This window comes from Ornithorhynchus anatinus, chromosome X1 (genome assembly GCF_004115215.2).
Source record: "Ornithorhynchus anatinus isolate Pmale09 chromosome X1, mOrnAna1.pri.v4, whole genome shotgun sequence".
Classification (NCBI taxonomy): domain Eukaryota; kingdom Metazoa; phylum Chordata; class Mammalia; order Monotremata; family Ornithorhynchidae; genus Ornithorhynchus; species Ornithorhynchus anatinus.
The window spans coordinates 20,525,525-20,538,090 of record NC_041749.1 but is presented as its reverse complement, the minus strand read 5'-3'; the positions used below and the strand labels follow the sequence as shown (position 1 = coordinate 20,538,090).

The 12,566-nt window shown below is 45.4% G+C and overlaps 1 protein-coding gene across 3 annotated transcripts in view; it reads left to right on the top strand.

Annotated features, from left to right (window-relative positions):
* DOCK2 (dedicator of cytokinesis 2) overlaps positions 1–12,566 on the top strand; it is a 359,556-nt gene that overhangs the window by 311,939 nt on the left and 35,051 nt on the right. For all 3 annotated transcript variants that reach the window (XM_007673344.3, XM_029050179.2, XM_039910387.1), the window contains 5 exons: positions 942–1,098; positions 4,212–4,252; positions 7,612–7,702; positions 9,227–9,346; positions 11,554–11,643. In XM_007673344.3, coding sequence (XP_007671534.1) covers positions 942–1,098; positions 4,212–4,252; positions 7,612–7,702; positions 9,227–9,346; positions 11,554–11,643 — 499 coding nt within the window. The remainder of the gene's footprint in view (positions 1–941; positions 1,099–4,211; positions 4,253–7,611; positions 7,703–9,226; positions 9,347–11,553; positions 11,644–12,566) is intronic.

Below are 12,566 nucleotides of genomic sequence, written 5' to 3'. Positions count from 1 at the left end.
TCATCAGGATCATCCCTCTATCTCCAGTTTCCCAGGGAAAGCAATCCCGTAATCTGCTTTCATTAACCCTTGCTGTCAGGAAGTTCTTCCTAATATCTATCCCAACTCCCCTATTGAATCTCAACTTAATGAAGTTGCATCCATAGCCCAAGTCATTTCTTCAGCATCACCTACAAACCATACTCGAAGATAAGAACTACAGCCAGTGAAGTCCAGCCCACACTCTTAGCTCCTCTAGAGCCAGTTTGCTCACCGTACCACAGTCTCATCTATCTTGCCACAGATACTTTTGATTCATTCTTTCAATCATATTTATTGAGCGCTTACTGTGTGCAGAGCACTGTCCCACTAAGTGCTTGGGTAAGTACAATACAACAATAAACAGACATGCTGCCTGCCCACAGTGAGCTTACAGTCTAGAGGAGGTCCTCCCTCTGGGCTGGAACTTCCTCCCTCTCCATGCACACCACTTTCAAAGCCTCATTAAGGTCACTACTTCGCCCGGGACCTTCCCCAACTAAGTCTTCTTTTCCCCAAATCCCTCTCTCTTCTGGATCTGTACCCTTTAAGCATTTGATATTCACCCCACCCTCAGTTCTTTCTACTGTAATTTATTAATTTACATTAAAGTTTGTTTCCCCGTCTAGACTGTAAGTTTGTTGTGGGCAAGTACCAACTCTGTTGTATGGTACTGTCCCAAGTACTTAGTACAGCGCTCGGTGCACTGTAAGTGCTCAGTAAATGCCACTGATTGACTGACATTGATTCTGTGCCTGAAAGGATTGTCAGGCTAATACCTAGAGCCTTGTCACCTTAGTTTTCCTTGCTGGTTCAGTTGTACATGGGGCTAGATGACCTAATAATTTTCCTTTTCCCCAACTCCCTGGCCTCACCTCAGCACACTTTGGTAAGACGGTGTCATTCTGTTTTTCCATCTGCAGCCTGGTTGATTGCTCCCTGGAGTATCCAAAAATCGCCAAGACAGTCGAGAACTTTGTCAATCTGGTCAAAGGACTTTTGGAGAAGCTGCTGGATTATCGGGGTGTGATGAGCGACGAGAGCAAAGACAACCGCATGAGCTGCACAGTTAACTTGCTGGTAGGTGTGCCCACCAGGGTCTGATCCAATCTGATCCATTTATCCAACGCCGGTTGTGTGCAGAACACAGTACTGAATGCTTGGGAGAGTACAGGAGAGTATTCTGCACGTCTCCCCACTCCTCCAAACCCTACAATGGTTTCCCATGAAGCAGAAACTTTTCACTATCCGATTTAAGGGCCTCAATCAGCTCTCTCCCTCCTAACAACCTTGTTCCTCTTCCACTACAACCCAGCCCGTGCACTTCACTCCCCTACATAGTAAGCACTCAGTAAATGCTATTGAATGAGTAATACCAACCTAATCAATGTGCCTTGCTCTCATCTCTCTCTTTGGTCAACCCCTTGGTCCTGGCCTCCCTCCTGCCTGGGACTCCCTCCTCCTTTGCATTTAACAAACCAGCACTCTGCCCATCTTTAAAGTTCTATAAAGTCCAGGAAACCTTCCCCGATTATCTTCTCATCTCTCCACCTCATTTTCGTGCCCACTTTTCCCCTATGTACTTGAGTCCTCACCCCCTAAGCATTTTGGTCCCTCCACCCCACCACAGCACTTGGGTACATGTCTTTATACTCCATGGTTTCCTCCTCACTGTGAATGTTAGTGTCTGTCTCCCCTTCTTGATTATAACCTGCTTCATGTCTACTAAATCTCTTGCACTCTCCCAAGTGCGCAGTACAGTGCTCTGCACAGAGTAAGCATTCAATAAATGTTACCGAGTGATTGATTTACAACAATACAGTGCAGTCTGTCCAGACACAGTTTGTTGTCAGAACATTCCCTAATTCCCCAACAGCATTCTATTCAAAAGACACCGTAAAACATGTGCTTTGAAAAATAGTGCAATTGGTAAATCAGATGAGTGTGGGAAGGGCTGGAGTATTTTCTAATGTTTTTCGGACCTGTTGCGTCAGGCTGCTTTAATGGAAAAATCTGAATATATTTTAATTTCTTTCCGTTTGGCAGACTCAGCGCATGCACTGGCATAAAGCCATTTACTTTATTTCCCTGTAGAACCCAGTGCTCTCTGCTGGGCATTCCCAGAAGGAAAATAAAAGCCCTCCCTCTCCCTTTCCCCATCCCACCCTCCCACCCAGTGCTTCATAATGGGATCTTAACTGGCCCTGTATCTCTTCTCTGGAGACTTTGGTGTCGGCAATCCTCTCCCAAAGGATGTACAAGTTTCCTCCATGCTTACACATAGCCAAGCAGAAAAATGTGTCTTCTCTCCCCTGCTGGGACTAGAGCCTGAAATTGATGCTACTTGGCGGTGGGCATGTCTGGACTTATTCCCCAACCCCGTGACTAGCACTGCTATGAAACTGTGCATTGGCTGTCTGCTCTCAGTCGGAGAAAGGGCCACAAACTGGATTGTCTTCAATCCCCTCCCTGATGTGGTCTTGGAAGTAGTTTTGTCGAGAGGAGAATTACCATACATCTTATACAGATCTACCGGGAATGGGAAATCCCGGTGTAGCAGTGGTTTTGTCTGTGAGACCCAGGGTTTGTAAGAAACTGTTTCCATTGAGAAGACTGGCTTTAGCCCCCTGCTTCTGTGCAGGGCAAAATGAATTTCTAGGTGCCCCTGGGGATTGGCTCTGAAACAAGCAATGTCTTAGTGCCACACACGCCTTATCTCACCTCAGTGGCCACTGAGCATCCCTGTATCAGCACACCCTCTTGATGCACAAGCAGACTTCCTTATCCAAGCTCTGCCTTTGGATTGCCTATTGCCCCAGTTGGGCAGCTACTGATTTTATTGGGGGGCTGTTATTCTCCTCCAATCCCATCCTTCCATTCTCTCTTTCAGCTCTCCTGTTGTTTTGGGACATAGAAGTGGGAGAAGCATTGACGGAGGGGGTGCGGTGGATGGGGAAAGGAGTGTGAATATTTCACATTGTCCCACTGAAATATGAGCATTTGGCAGGGTGGGAAATGAGAACATATATAATTGAGCAGGGAACGTGTCCTCCAATTCCATTGTATTGTAAGTTCCCAAGCGCTTAGTACAGTACCCCGCACTAGTGAGCACTCAGTAAATACCACTGAATGATTTAAGACTGAAGCATAAACATAAGAAAGAGACATTATCAACAGCCACATTCTCTTCTCTCAGTGCTATTATGTAGTGTAATTTCAGCATATCGTGGGTGATATTTGTACACTGTGGCTAATAACTATTCCCATCATCCCAAGATCTCTGATGACTCTTGATTCTCCCCATTCTGGAAGAAGACTTTTTTTGTTTGCTTATTCTGTTTTGTGTTTTAATGCTATTTGACACATGCTTATTATTTTTCAAGCACAGTTCCGAGCACTGGGGTAGATACAAGTTAATCAGGCCGGACAGAGCCCCTGTCCCTCAAGGGACTCACAGACTAGGTAGGAGAGAGAACAGGTATTGAATCCCCATTTTACAGTTGCGGAAACAGAGACAGCATGGAGAATTTAAGTGATTTACCCAGGCAAGTGATAGAGACAGGATTAGAACCCAGGTCCTCTGACTCGCAAACCCATGCTCTTTCCACTAGACCCCCTTCCTTCCCAACCAGGGACTGTTGGCCAAAGGTGGGGCCTACAGAATTTGCCAGGCAGTTAGGCTATGGGGGTTCAAATCTCAAATATGCTACTGATCTGCTGTGGATATTGGACAACTCAGTGCCCCTTTCTGAGACTCAGTTTCTCCACCTGTAAAATGGACATCATAATCTCTGACCCCCCCCCCCCCCCATTTTCCAGGGCTATTGGGAGGACAAAAGGATATAACAAGCAGGAAAAGGCTATGAGTTCCCAGAAAGCCAACCTCACAGAAACCCAAACCAAAGTTACCATCCCGGTAATTTTCATCATCATCATGATTATTATTGGAGTGTTTTCTGCAATACCTCAGGAAGGCAGTGCCTCATGGCTCCCACCCTCAAGATTAGCAGATCAGGATTTCAATATTTTAAAGTTCCCCAGGGACGTGGAGAGTTCATCTTCAGACTGGGAGCAGCCCCAGAGGCAGAGAAAAAAGCCAGGATCTGGTTGCAAACAGCAGGGCTTCAAAACCATGCTGAGTTGAGATATAACAAAAAGAAACCCTAATTATTTGTTTTTCTTTCCTCAACTAGAACTTCTACAAGGACAACAACCGCGAGGAAATGTACATAAGGTAAGAGTATCTCTGCCCGGAGCTTGTTGTCTCCCAGGGTGGTATCGACAGTGTCGTCTCCTAGCTTCCCTCAGCTAAAGCAGCAATTCCAGGTCCACAGACCTCCCACGGGAGCCCATAGACCTGTGACTTGTTCTTGTCCCTGCCTCGCCTAACCTCAGAAATGAAATTTACTTGAGGAAACACAACTTCCTTTCTCACCTTTAAAAATACGATTCAAGTGGTCTTCATTTTAGGTTTAGAGGAGAATGTGTTTGCAACAACAGGATAAGCCCTTTGTATGTGATCAGAGTACAGAATGTGTTGCCAGTGCAGCCCCTCATGTGATGTTAGATGGCAAGATAAGCAGTGTTCTCTGGAATCCACCTATTTTCTCTTTAAATGAAATACCCTGAAGCTAAATCTTTATTTTCTTCAGGAATCCTGGGAAGTACAGGGAATAGACATGATTGGGCATAGTGTATGGAACAAATTAATTTAGGAATATTACTTTACTTAAACCAGGAGGCCAGAGTTCTCAGTGAAGGAAAGCTTTTGTGCCGTATGGCATGGGAAAGCACACTCAATTTGGTCTGGTCCGAGGGTTCTCTCCCAGAGTCCCTTATGCAACTACGGCCATGTGCTGGTGCATGTCCATTTAAAAATTGGGCTGAATATTAGTAATTAGCAGAAACTGGTGAAATATTCATGTTATGGGACATACTCCATGAAAACACTGGTTTATGATTCTAAAAAATGTCAAGATATCATGAGTGGCTGCAGTGTGGGGAATTGCTATTAGTTAGAATCCATTCCAAAACCTGCCCCGACATGATGGCTGAGCACTACAGGTAGGCACAAATTCTTCTCAATCCATCTCTGCACCCTCCTACCCTCTCTTCCCAACCTTTCCTGTTCCCAGTAGTTTTCCAGTCATCCTCTCCCCAAGCTCCCCAGTCTCTTCTTCCCCCCCACCCTTCGCACCCCAGTTTTGGAGGAGTTTTTCTGTTATCGATGAACTATAGAAACAGGTGTTGCTTCAAGCATATAGCTGCCACCCTGCCCATTCTCCCTCTCACGTTGGGTGATGCCTCCCACCCCCAGCCAAAACCATGGGCCTTGGGTAAAGGATGGACTGGGGAGGGAAGAGCAGATGGTGGCACTGTCCAATGCCAGTGGCAGGAGTTTCAGAAAGTCCCAAGTGACTCCTTCCTCTTCCTCCTTTCCCCTCCCCATGGCCTGGTCCTATGCCTGTTGTCACAGTTTTGGCCCAGATGGGGAAGCAGGTTCCAAGCCAGGAAAGGTAAGAGGGAGAAGTGGTGGTATACTGGGAGGGACTTTTATCGTCCCTCATTCCAGAACAAGTCCCTACATCATTCCAAACTTTTCCTCTCCTTCCCTTTGTCCATGTTATGTCAGACAGAACATGTGTGTGCTGAGATAATTGAGCAAATAATGTAGGTCTGTCCCTGGGGTGGCACATGTTGGGGGAAGGGCATAAACCAAGGTACATCTGTTGTTTAAGGTACACTATCTAACTCACTGTGTGTGCCTCTCAGTTTCCCTTCATCTCGATGTTGTCTCTGTCTTTTTTGTCTCTGTCCTGCTTCTATATCCATCTCTGCATCTATCTCTTTATGTGCACATAGAAATCCTCTGGTGTCTGTGTTTGAGACGCTTGCCGTGTTCATGGATTATCTGAATAATGAAGACCCAAATACACTTTGTCCTGAATTTTCATAACCTGTTGCTTTGAAGTAGCTGCTTAATTGCTAAAGAGTACCTTTTGGGATGTGAATTATCTGGATATTTCTTCTTACCGAGGCACAGTTTTTGTATTTTCTAATGTAATTTTCTTCGTAAAGATAATAGAGCAATTTCATAAAACCTAAACCAAATCCAATTACTTTTCTAAGAAGCAAGCCAAGAGGAGTGCTCTAAAATATCAGCTGGCATATTGTAGAGCCCAAGAGCTACCCTTGACTAAGCCCTTGAGCTCATCCTCATTATAACTCCGTAGTAGCTCAACATGTCACTTTAGTTTATCACATGAGTAGGTTTTATTTCAATGAGCAAATAGTCAGGAAAATAGGAATTAAGGTGGGAAGAGAGATTGTCAGGATGAGATTTTTTAAAGAGACAGAGCTGATGGACCTGAAACCTCTCAGTGCCCAGTTGGCAGAGTTCTTGTATATGAGTTTAAGAAGTTAGCTCAGGATCTACTACTCGAAGATCTGTCAATCTGTGGTATTTATTGAGTGTTTATGGTGTGCAGAGAACTGTATTAAGCACCTGGGAAAGTATAGTACAATAGAGTTGGTAGATATGATCCTTGCCCAAAAAGAGCTTGCAGTCTACAGGGGAAGACAGACATTAAAATAAATTACAGCTAGGGGAAATAGTAGAGTATAAGGATATATACATACATGCTCTGGGGCTCAAATGAGTATTAGAGTGATTAGAGTGATTAAGGGGGACACAACCATATACACTGATGATGGAGAGGGGAAGAAAATTAGGCAAGGGAGGGAAAAGCAGACAGGTGAGATGGACCTTCCATATGGACGACATCTCTTCTAATGACTGTGGCCCACTTTCTCCCACTCTAGATTGTAAGCTGCTTGGGAGCAGGAATCAGGCCTACCCCCTCTATTTTATCGTATACTCTCAAGTGCCTAGTATAGTGCTCTATACACAGTAAGTACTCAGTAAACACACTGATGGATTGACTGATTAGACTCCATTTTGGAGAACTCCATGACTGGACAAGAAGAGGAGAGTTTGAGGTCTGACTCCTTGGAACTCTCCCAGTTCCCAGCACACTGATGAAACACATCATTTCACTGCCACCTCTACATTCATTCTAGCCAAAGAGATAAGGGTTGCTCATCGCTTAGCAGAAAGGCCCATCTGCCTGAGTGATCGCATGCTGACCTAAACCAGTGCTTGCTCCTTCTCAATTATTTGCTCCCTCCCATCCCCTTCCGTCATTCCTATGCATCAGCTTCCTCCTCACATAAATCAGGGTTGCAACGCTGTCGCCCATTTGCCCGGTGACACAGTGAGCTACTGTCTGTTCCCCTAGTACTTACCGTGTTACTAATTTCCCTTTCATAAATGGTCTTCACCAATCTCAAATTCTTTTGCCTGAGTATGAGTGGGACACTGCTTCTCCTTGAAAGATTTGGATTCAGCTTTTCCCTTGGCCACTCCAGGACCAGGATGATTTGAGAAACTATGCTTGGGCACCTGGAGCAGTCCTGCTGAGTTTAGAGTGGTGGTTGTTCTCATGGAATTTCCCAGTCTGGCTCTGACCAACTTCACTGAGGATGCTTTCTATCTATGCTACCTGCTCAGCTGGCTCACTTTCCTTCCCTCAGATATTTGTACAAGCTCCGTGATCTGCATCTGGACTGTGAGAATTACACAGAAGCAGCATACACTCTGCTCCTGCACACTTGGCTCCTGAAGGTATCGGTTCACTGCGTAGAGTCTACTTTGGCTTTCAAATTCATTCAGCTTTATTTAGAGGCAGTGTGGCTGAATGGAAGAAGCATGGGTCTGGGAATTGGGGTTTCTGAATTCTAGTCACAGCTCTGTCACTGACCTGCTGTGTGAGCTTGGACATGTTATTCAACCTCTCTGCGCCTCCGTTTCCTTATTTGTAAAATAGAGATTAGATATCTGCTTTCCCTTCTAAACTATGAGGCTCATGTGGGACAGGGACTTTATCTCACCTGCTATATTTAACAAATAGTAAGTATTAAAGAGCCAATATTATTATTACTTATTATGGTTTTTTTTGTTTGTTTCTCTCTGTGCCCCTGCTTTTTAGATTGTGAGCCCTTATGTGGGCCAGTAGCATCTGAATGATCATCCTAGTCCCTCTTCTCAGTGCTGAATACAGTGCTCTGCTTTACAAAGTATGCAATCGACAAATATAGTGAATAAGAAAATAAAAATTCAATCTCAAAAACCTTGGCTAGTTGTAGTTAAAACATTAGAAAAGCGTTAAATACAAATTGACAGGACACTTGCTGTTTTTCAGTTTACCTTGTTGCAAACATTTTTGTCATTAAAGGAAAACAAAATAAGTTTCTTTAACTTCTTTAGCAGAGACTGCATCTCTTAGAAGTTCTTCATGGTTCCTGATCAATCTGGTGGTCTTAATCAATACTAATGCCAATAATTATTTCTCAGGATGCACTGGGGTATGTTTTGTAAATGAAAGTTGCAATCATCCTGGTCAAAAATTGACTTTGAGAGTGAGTGACTCGAGTCAGCAGGGAGTTTTCAATGCATATTGATCCTTAATAATTGGGGATACTATTTAAATATTTGTCATCTTGTTGTGTTCCTGGCTGTAGAATCACTGCTGACTGGTGATCCAAGAGTTCTCATATGGACTGAATTTAATTCTGACATTGTCAGCATGTGATTTCATATATGAGGATTCCCACCACCAGTTCTGTGATTTAATCTCGGTGGTCTGGCCATGCCATCATTTCCTGGGTCTGTCACCTCTCCATTGTGTGACCTTGGGTCTCAGTTTCCTCATCTATGTAATGGGAATTCAGTACCTTTTCTCATGCCCCCTTAGACTGTGAGCACCATAAGGGACGGGGCTGTTTCTAATCTGATCGTATTGTGTCTACCCCAGCACCATAGTAAGTGCTTAACAAATACCACAGTTGATAGATGCTATTATTTTCATTATTTTTATTATTTTTAATAATATCATTGCCAGGTGGTCCTAAAGGGCTGACGTTCTCTCTGAGAGACAGGGGGTGCTCCAAATTTAATGAATTCATTAATTCATTCAATCATATTTATTGAGCACTTACTGTGTGCAGAGCACTGTACTAAGTGCTTGGGAGAGTACAGCAATAAGAAGGCACATTCCCTGCCTATATATTGAGCTTACAAAATCTGCGGGCAGTGGGACGTAGAGGTAAGTCTTGTCTCCAGATTTAATTTTTGATCATTTTCTTGCAGTGGTCCGATGAGCAATGTGCATCACAGGTCATGCAGACTGGATTGCAGCTATCCCAAACTCACCGTCAGCTAAAGGAGTCTCTGTACGAGACCATCATAGGCTACTTTGACAAGGGCAAGGTAAGCCACTGAAAACAGCTGCTGTCACTTGGGATGGAACCTGGAAAGCAGAAGGGATGTTCCATCTCTCAGTTCTCCTCAGTGGCATTCAGTGGATGGGAGGGAGCTGGCACTGAAGAGAATTGCCTCTTGGTGTGTTGAGAAGTTGCCCGTGAGTCCAAAAAATGCCCAGGCTTCCCCTGCTTGGTGGCTGGAAAGCAGATGGGAAAGCACAAGTGCCAATCTCCCTGAGTCTCTACCAACTTGGCATAACCTGTGAGCAGACTCCAAGGGAGGCAGCACATAAAGTGAAGAAAAATAACGAGGCCAAATCCTCGGCAGAGGGTGTCCCGCTTTATGCAGTTTACACATCTGAAGGAACCCTGTTGGAGAGCAGTTGATGCAACTGAATTGTTCCTGGAATCAGTCACTAGCTTTCCTGCGTACTCTGTCCTTTTGCTATGTTCAATCACCACTTGTGTTTTCATCTCGCTCCGAAGTGCCTGAATGTGTGGGAGAGAGGTCCTCGGAGAGCATCGCTCATCCTGGCAAACTTTTCGGAAACTTGGACAAATTCACCTTCTCCGTGGCTGGTGTCTGCACTTTTGCCTGTATCTCTCCAAACTTTCTTGTGGCTGGGGGGTGGGGGACCCAGGCAGGGAATTGTATCATTTCCTGTGTTCAGCATTTTACTGAATGAAATATTATGGGTCTTCCCTTTGGCAAAGATGAACCCAGAAGCGAGGTCCCAGGGGTCAGGAAGGAAAAAGGGCAAAAAAAAAAAAGAAAACCCAGCCAGAAAAGCCCTGAGTGCAGCCCACAGAGACCTGTATCTGAGGAAGCCTATGGGGTTACTTTGATCATGATGGAAGAAAAATCCCAGCTTGCCTAGCAGGCTGACTTTGTTCTTTTTCCTGTATGAGCCATAAAGCATTTTCAGGTTGCTCACTGAGTTATCCTCAGCTTTCAAGCCATGGCTCCTCCTTTCACTACTTTGTTTTTATTTATTTTAATACGTGGATTCAAAGTGAGTATTTTCACTGCAGGTGGCTTGCAGTCTTTTTCCAGGTTCAAACTTTGTCTTTATAATTTCTCTGTCACCCCCACATTCCCCTTGGATCCTGTCAGTCTCAACTCACCCAGGGTCTGGACCATGTCTCAGAGGAATCGTCCTAACACTCTAGTTAACATCGAGTGGGCTCGCCTGGGCTGACCAGGCTGAGTTGCTGACTGGCCGCATGTATCCGGGTGAAGGGATGGAGATGTTTCTGTTGACCTGAGGTTGGGAGGTTAGGTGCTCTCAGAGGGACACAATGGCTATCTTTTGTTGGTCAGCTACTGGATAACTCCCCATGGCCAAGTGTTACCCATGTGAATCATTCAAAATGTTTTTGTCGTTACTCGCTCCACCCCTTCCTGCCCTTCATCCCCACTCACCTATCCTCCTCTAGAACTATCTCTCCTTCCCTGTGGCTTCATTACCCACACCGGTCCCCACCCCACCCACTTTCTTATATCATTCTTCCCTCCCTGCTCACATCATCCCTACTACCAATCCCCTGCTTCAGCGCCTGTGGAGGGCCCGTGTTCCCCAGAAGCTGCTCAGAAGTGGGGGACTGGGATTGTGTTAGGTTAATGGTTTGGGGGCCTGGCATCTCTGTCTCTGCCAGCCCTTACCACTGCCATCCCTGCTCTTGTCCACGCCTCCACCCTTCAAGCACTACTCTGAGGGACCCAAGCTGGGTGGGCTGGGAGTGGGCTGGGGAGGCAGAGAACAGGAAGTAGGGGAGGGCCTGACAAGTTGGTTTCATTCCAAAGAGGGCAAGTATGAGGTTTAAAGGTGCAGAAGCTCACAGTTTCAGTGTGGGAGCCCAGGCTGGGGCCGTGTGGAGAAGTGGAAAGGACAGAGTTATGAGTTTAGAATTGAACAGAAGAAAAGTGTTTGCAGGATAGAAAATCTGATGGGAGGTCAGAGTTAATATAGGAGAATAGAAAAACTGAATGGGTTTCCTGGGGGACCATTAACAAAGGCTATGAGGATAAACTTGGGAAATCTTGCTACCCTTTCTAGCCCAAGAGCAAATGGGGAGCCTATTCTGGGGCTAAAAATAAGGGGATTCCCAAGGTCTGAGGTGAGAGGTGGCACAATGCTGGATAGCCCCCTCTGGATTCCTGCCCAATGAGCTTTTGGGAGGAGGCTGACCTTTGAATTTGCTTTCTCATTGCAGATGTGGGAAGAAGCCATCTCTCTGTGCAAGGAACTGGCAGAGCAGTATGAAATGGAGATTTTTGACTACGAACTCCTAAGTCAGAACCTGGTAAGGTTTCAATCCATTCCAAAGTAGGCTGAACTGCCTGCAAGGGTGATTTTTAAAAGATCCCTGACATTTATGGCCTTATTGATTTTAGCCTCACCAGGCAGAGAGGTTAAGGCTTGACAGATTTCATGGAAAATTCGTGTCTCTTTAAGGAAAAAGAAAGAAAGGAAAAAAATTCAATCCTGCACCTGATGGAGATGTCCCCCTTCCCACTTCCACCCCCGCCCTGGCCCCTTCCAACCAAAGAGCTTTCTGGGGGGGATGTTCTGAGGTCATTGATCAGAGGCATTTCCCTTCCCAAATGCCCAGGACCTGCACAATTAAGCTGCTACATACCAAATAAACACTGGCTGCAACTGTCATTATGGTCCACAGATCACTAAACCAGAGTAAGTAAAAAGACAAATTGGTGCCTCTGATTAACGGATTGATCACTCAGAACGTTCCCATCAAGCTAGCCTGGTTTGTTATGTGGTTTCTAGGTTAAGCGGGTGGCCCCCGAGGATGGGGGAGAGAAGAAGCGAGTCTGGACATGGCCACTCATACCCTAGCTGACAAGAGGAGATTGGAATGTACAATTTGTCAACAGATAGAGACATCCTTACCCAACAGCGGGCTCACGGTCTAATAGCGGGAGACAGACAGCAAAACAAAACAAGTAGACAGGCATCAATGCCATCAAAATAGATAAATAAAATCATAGATATATACACAGCATTAATAAAATAGAGTAATAAATAATATGTACAAATATAGACAAGTGCTGTGGGGAGGGGAAGGGGGTAGAGCAGAGGAAGGGAGTAGGGGCAATGGGGAGGGGAGGAGGGGCAGAGGGAAAGGGAGGGCTCAGTCTGGGAAGGCCTCCTGGAGGAAGTAAGCTCTCAGTAGGGCTTTGAAGAGGGGAAGAGAATTAGTTTGGCGAT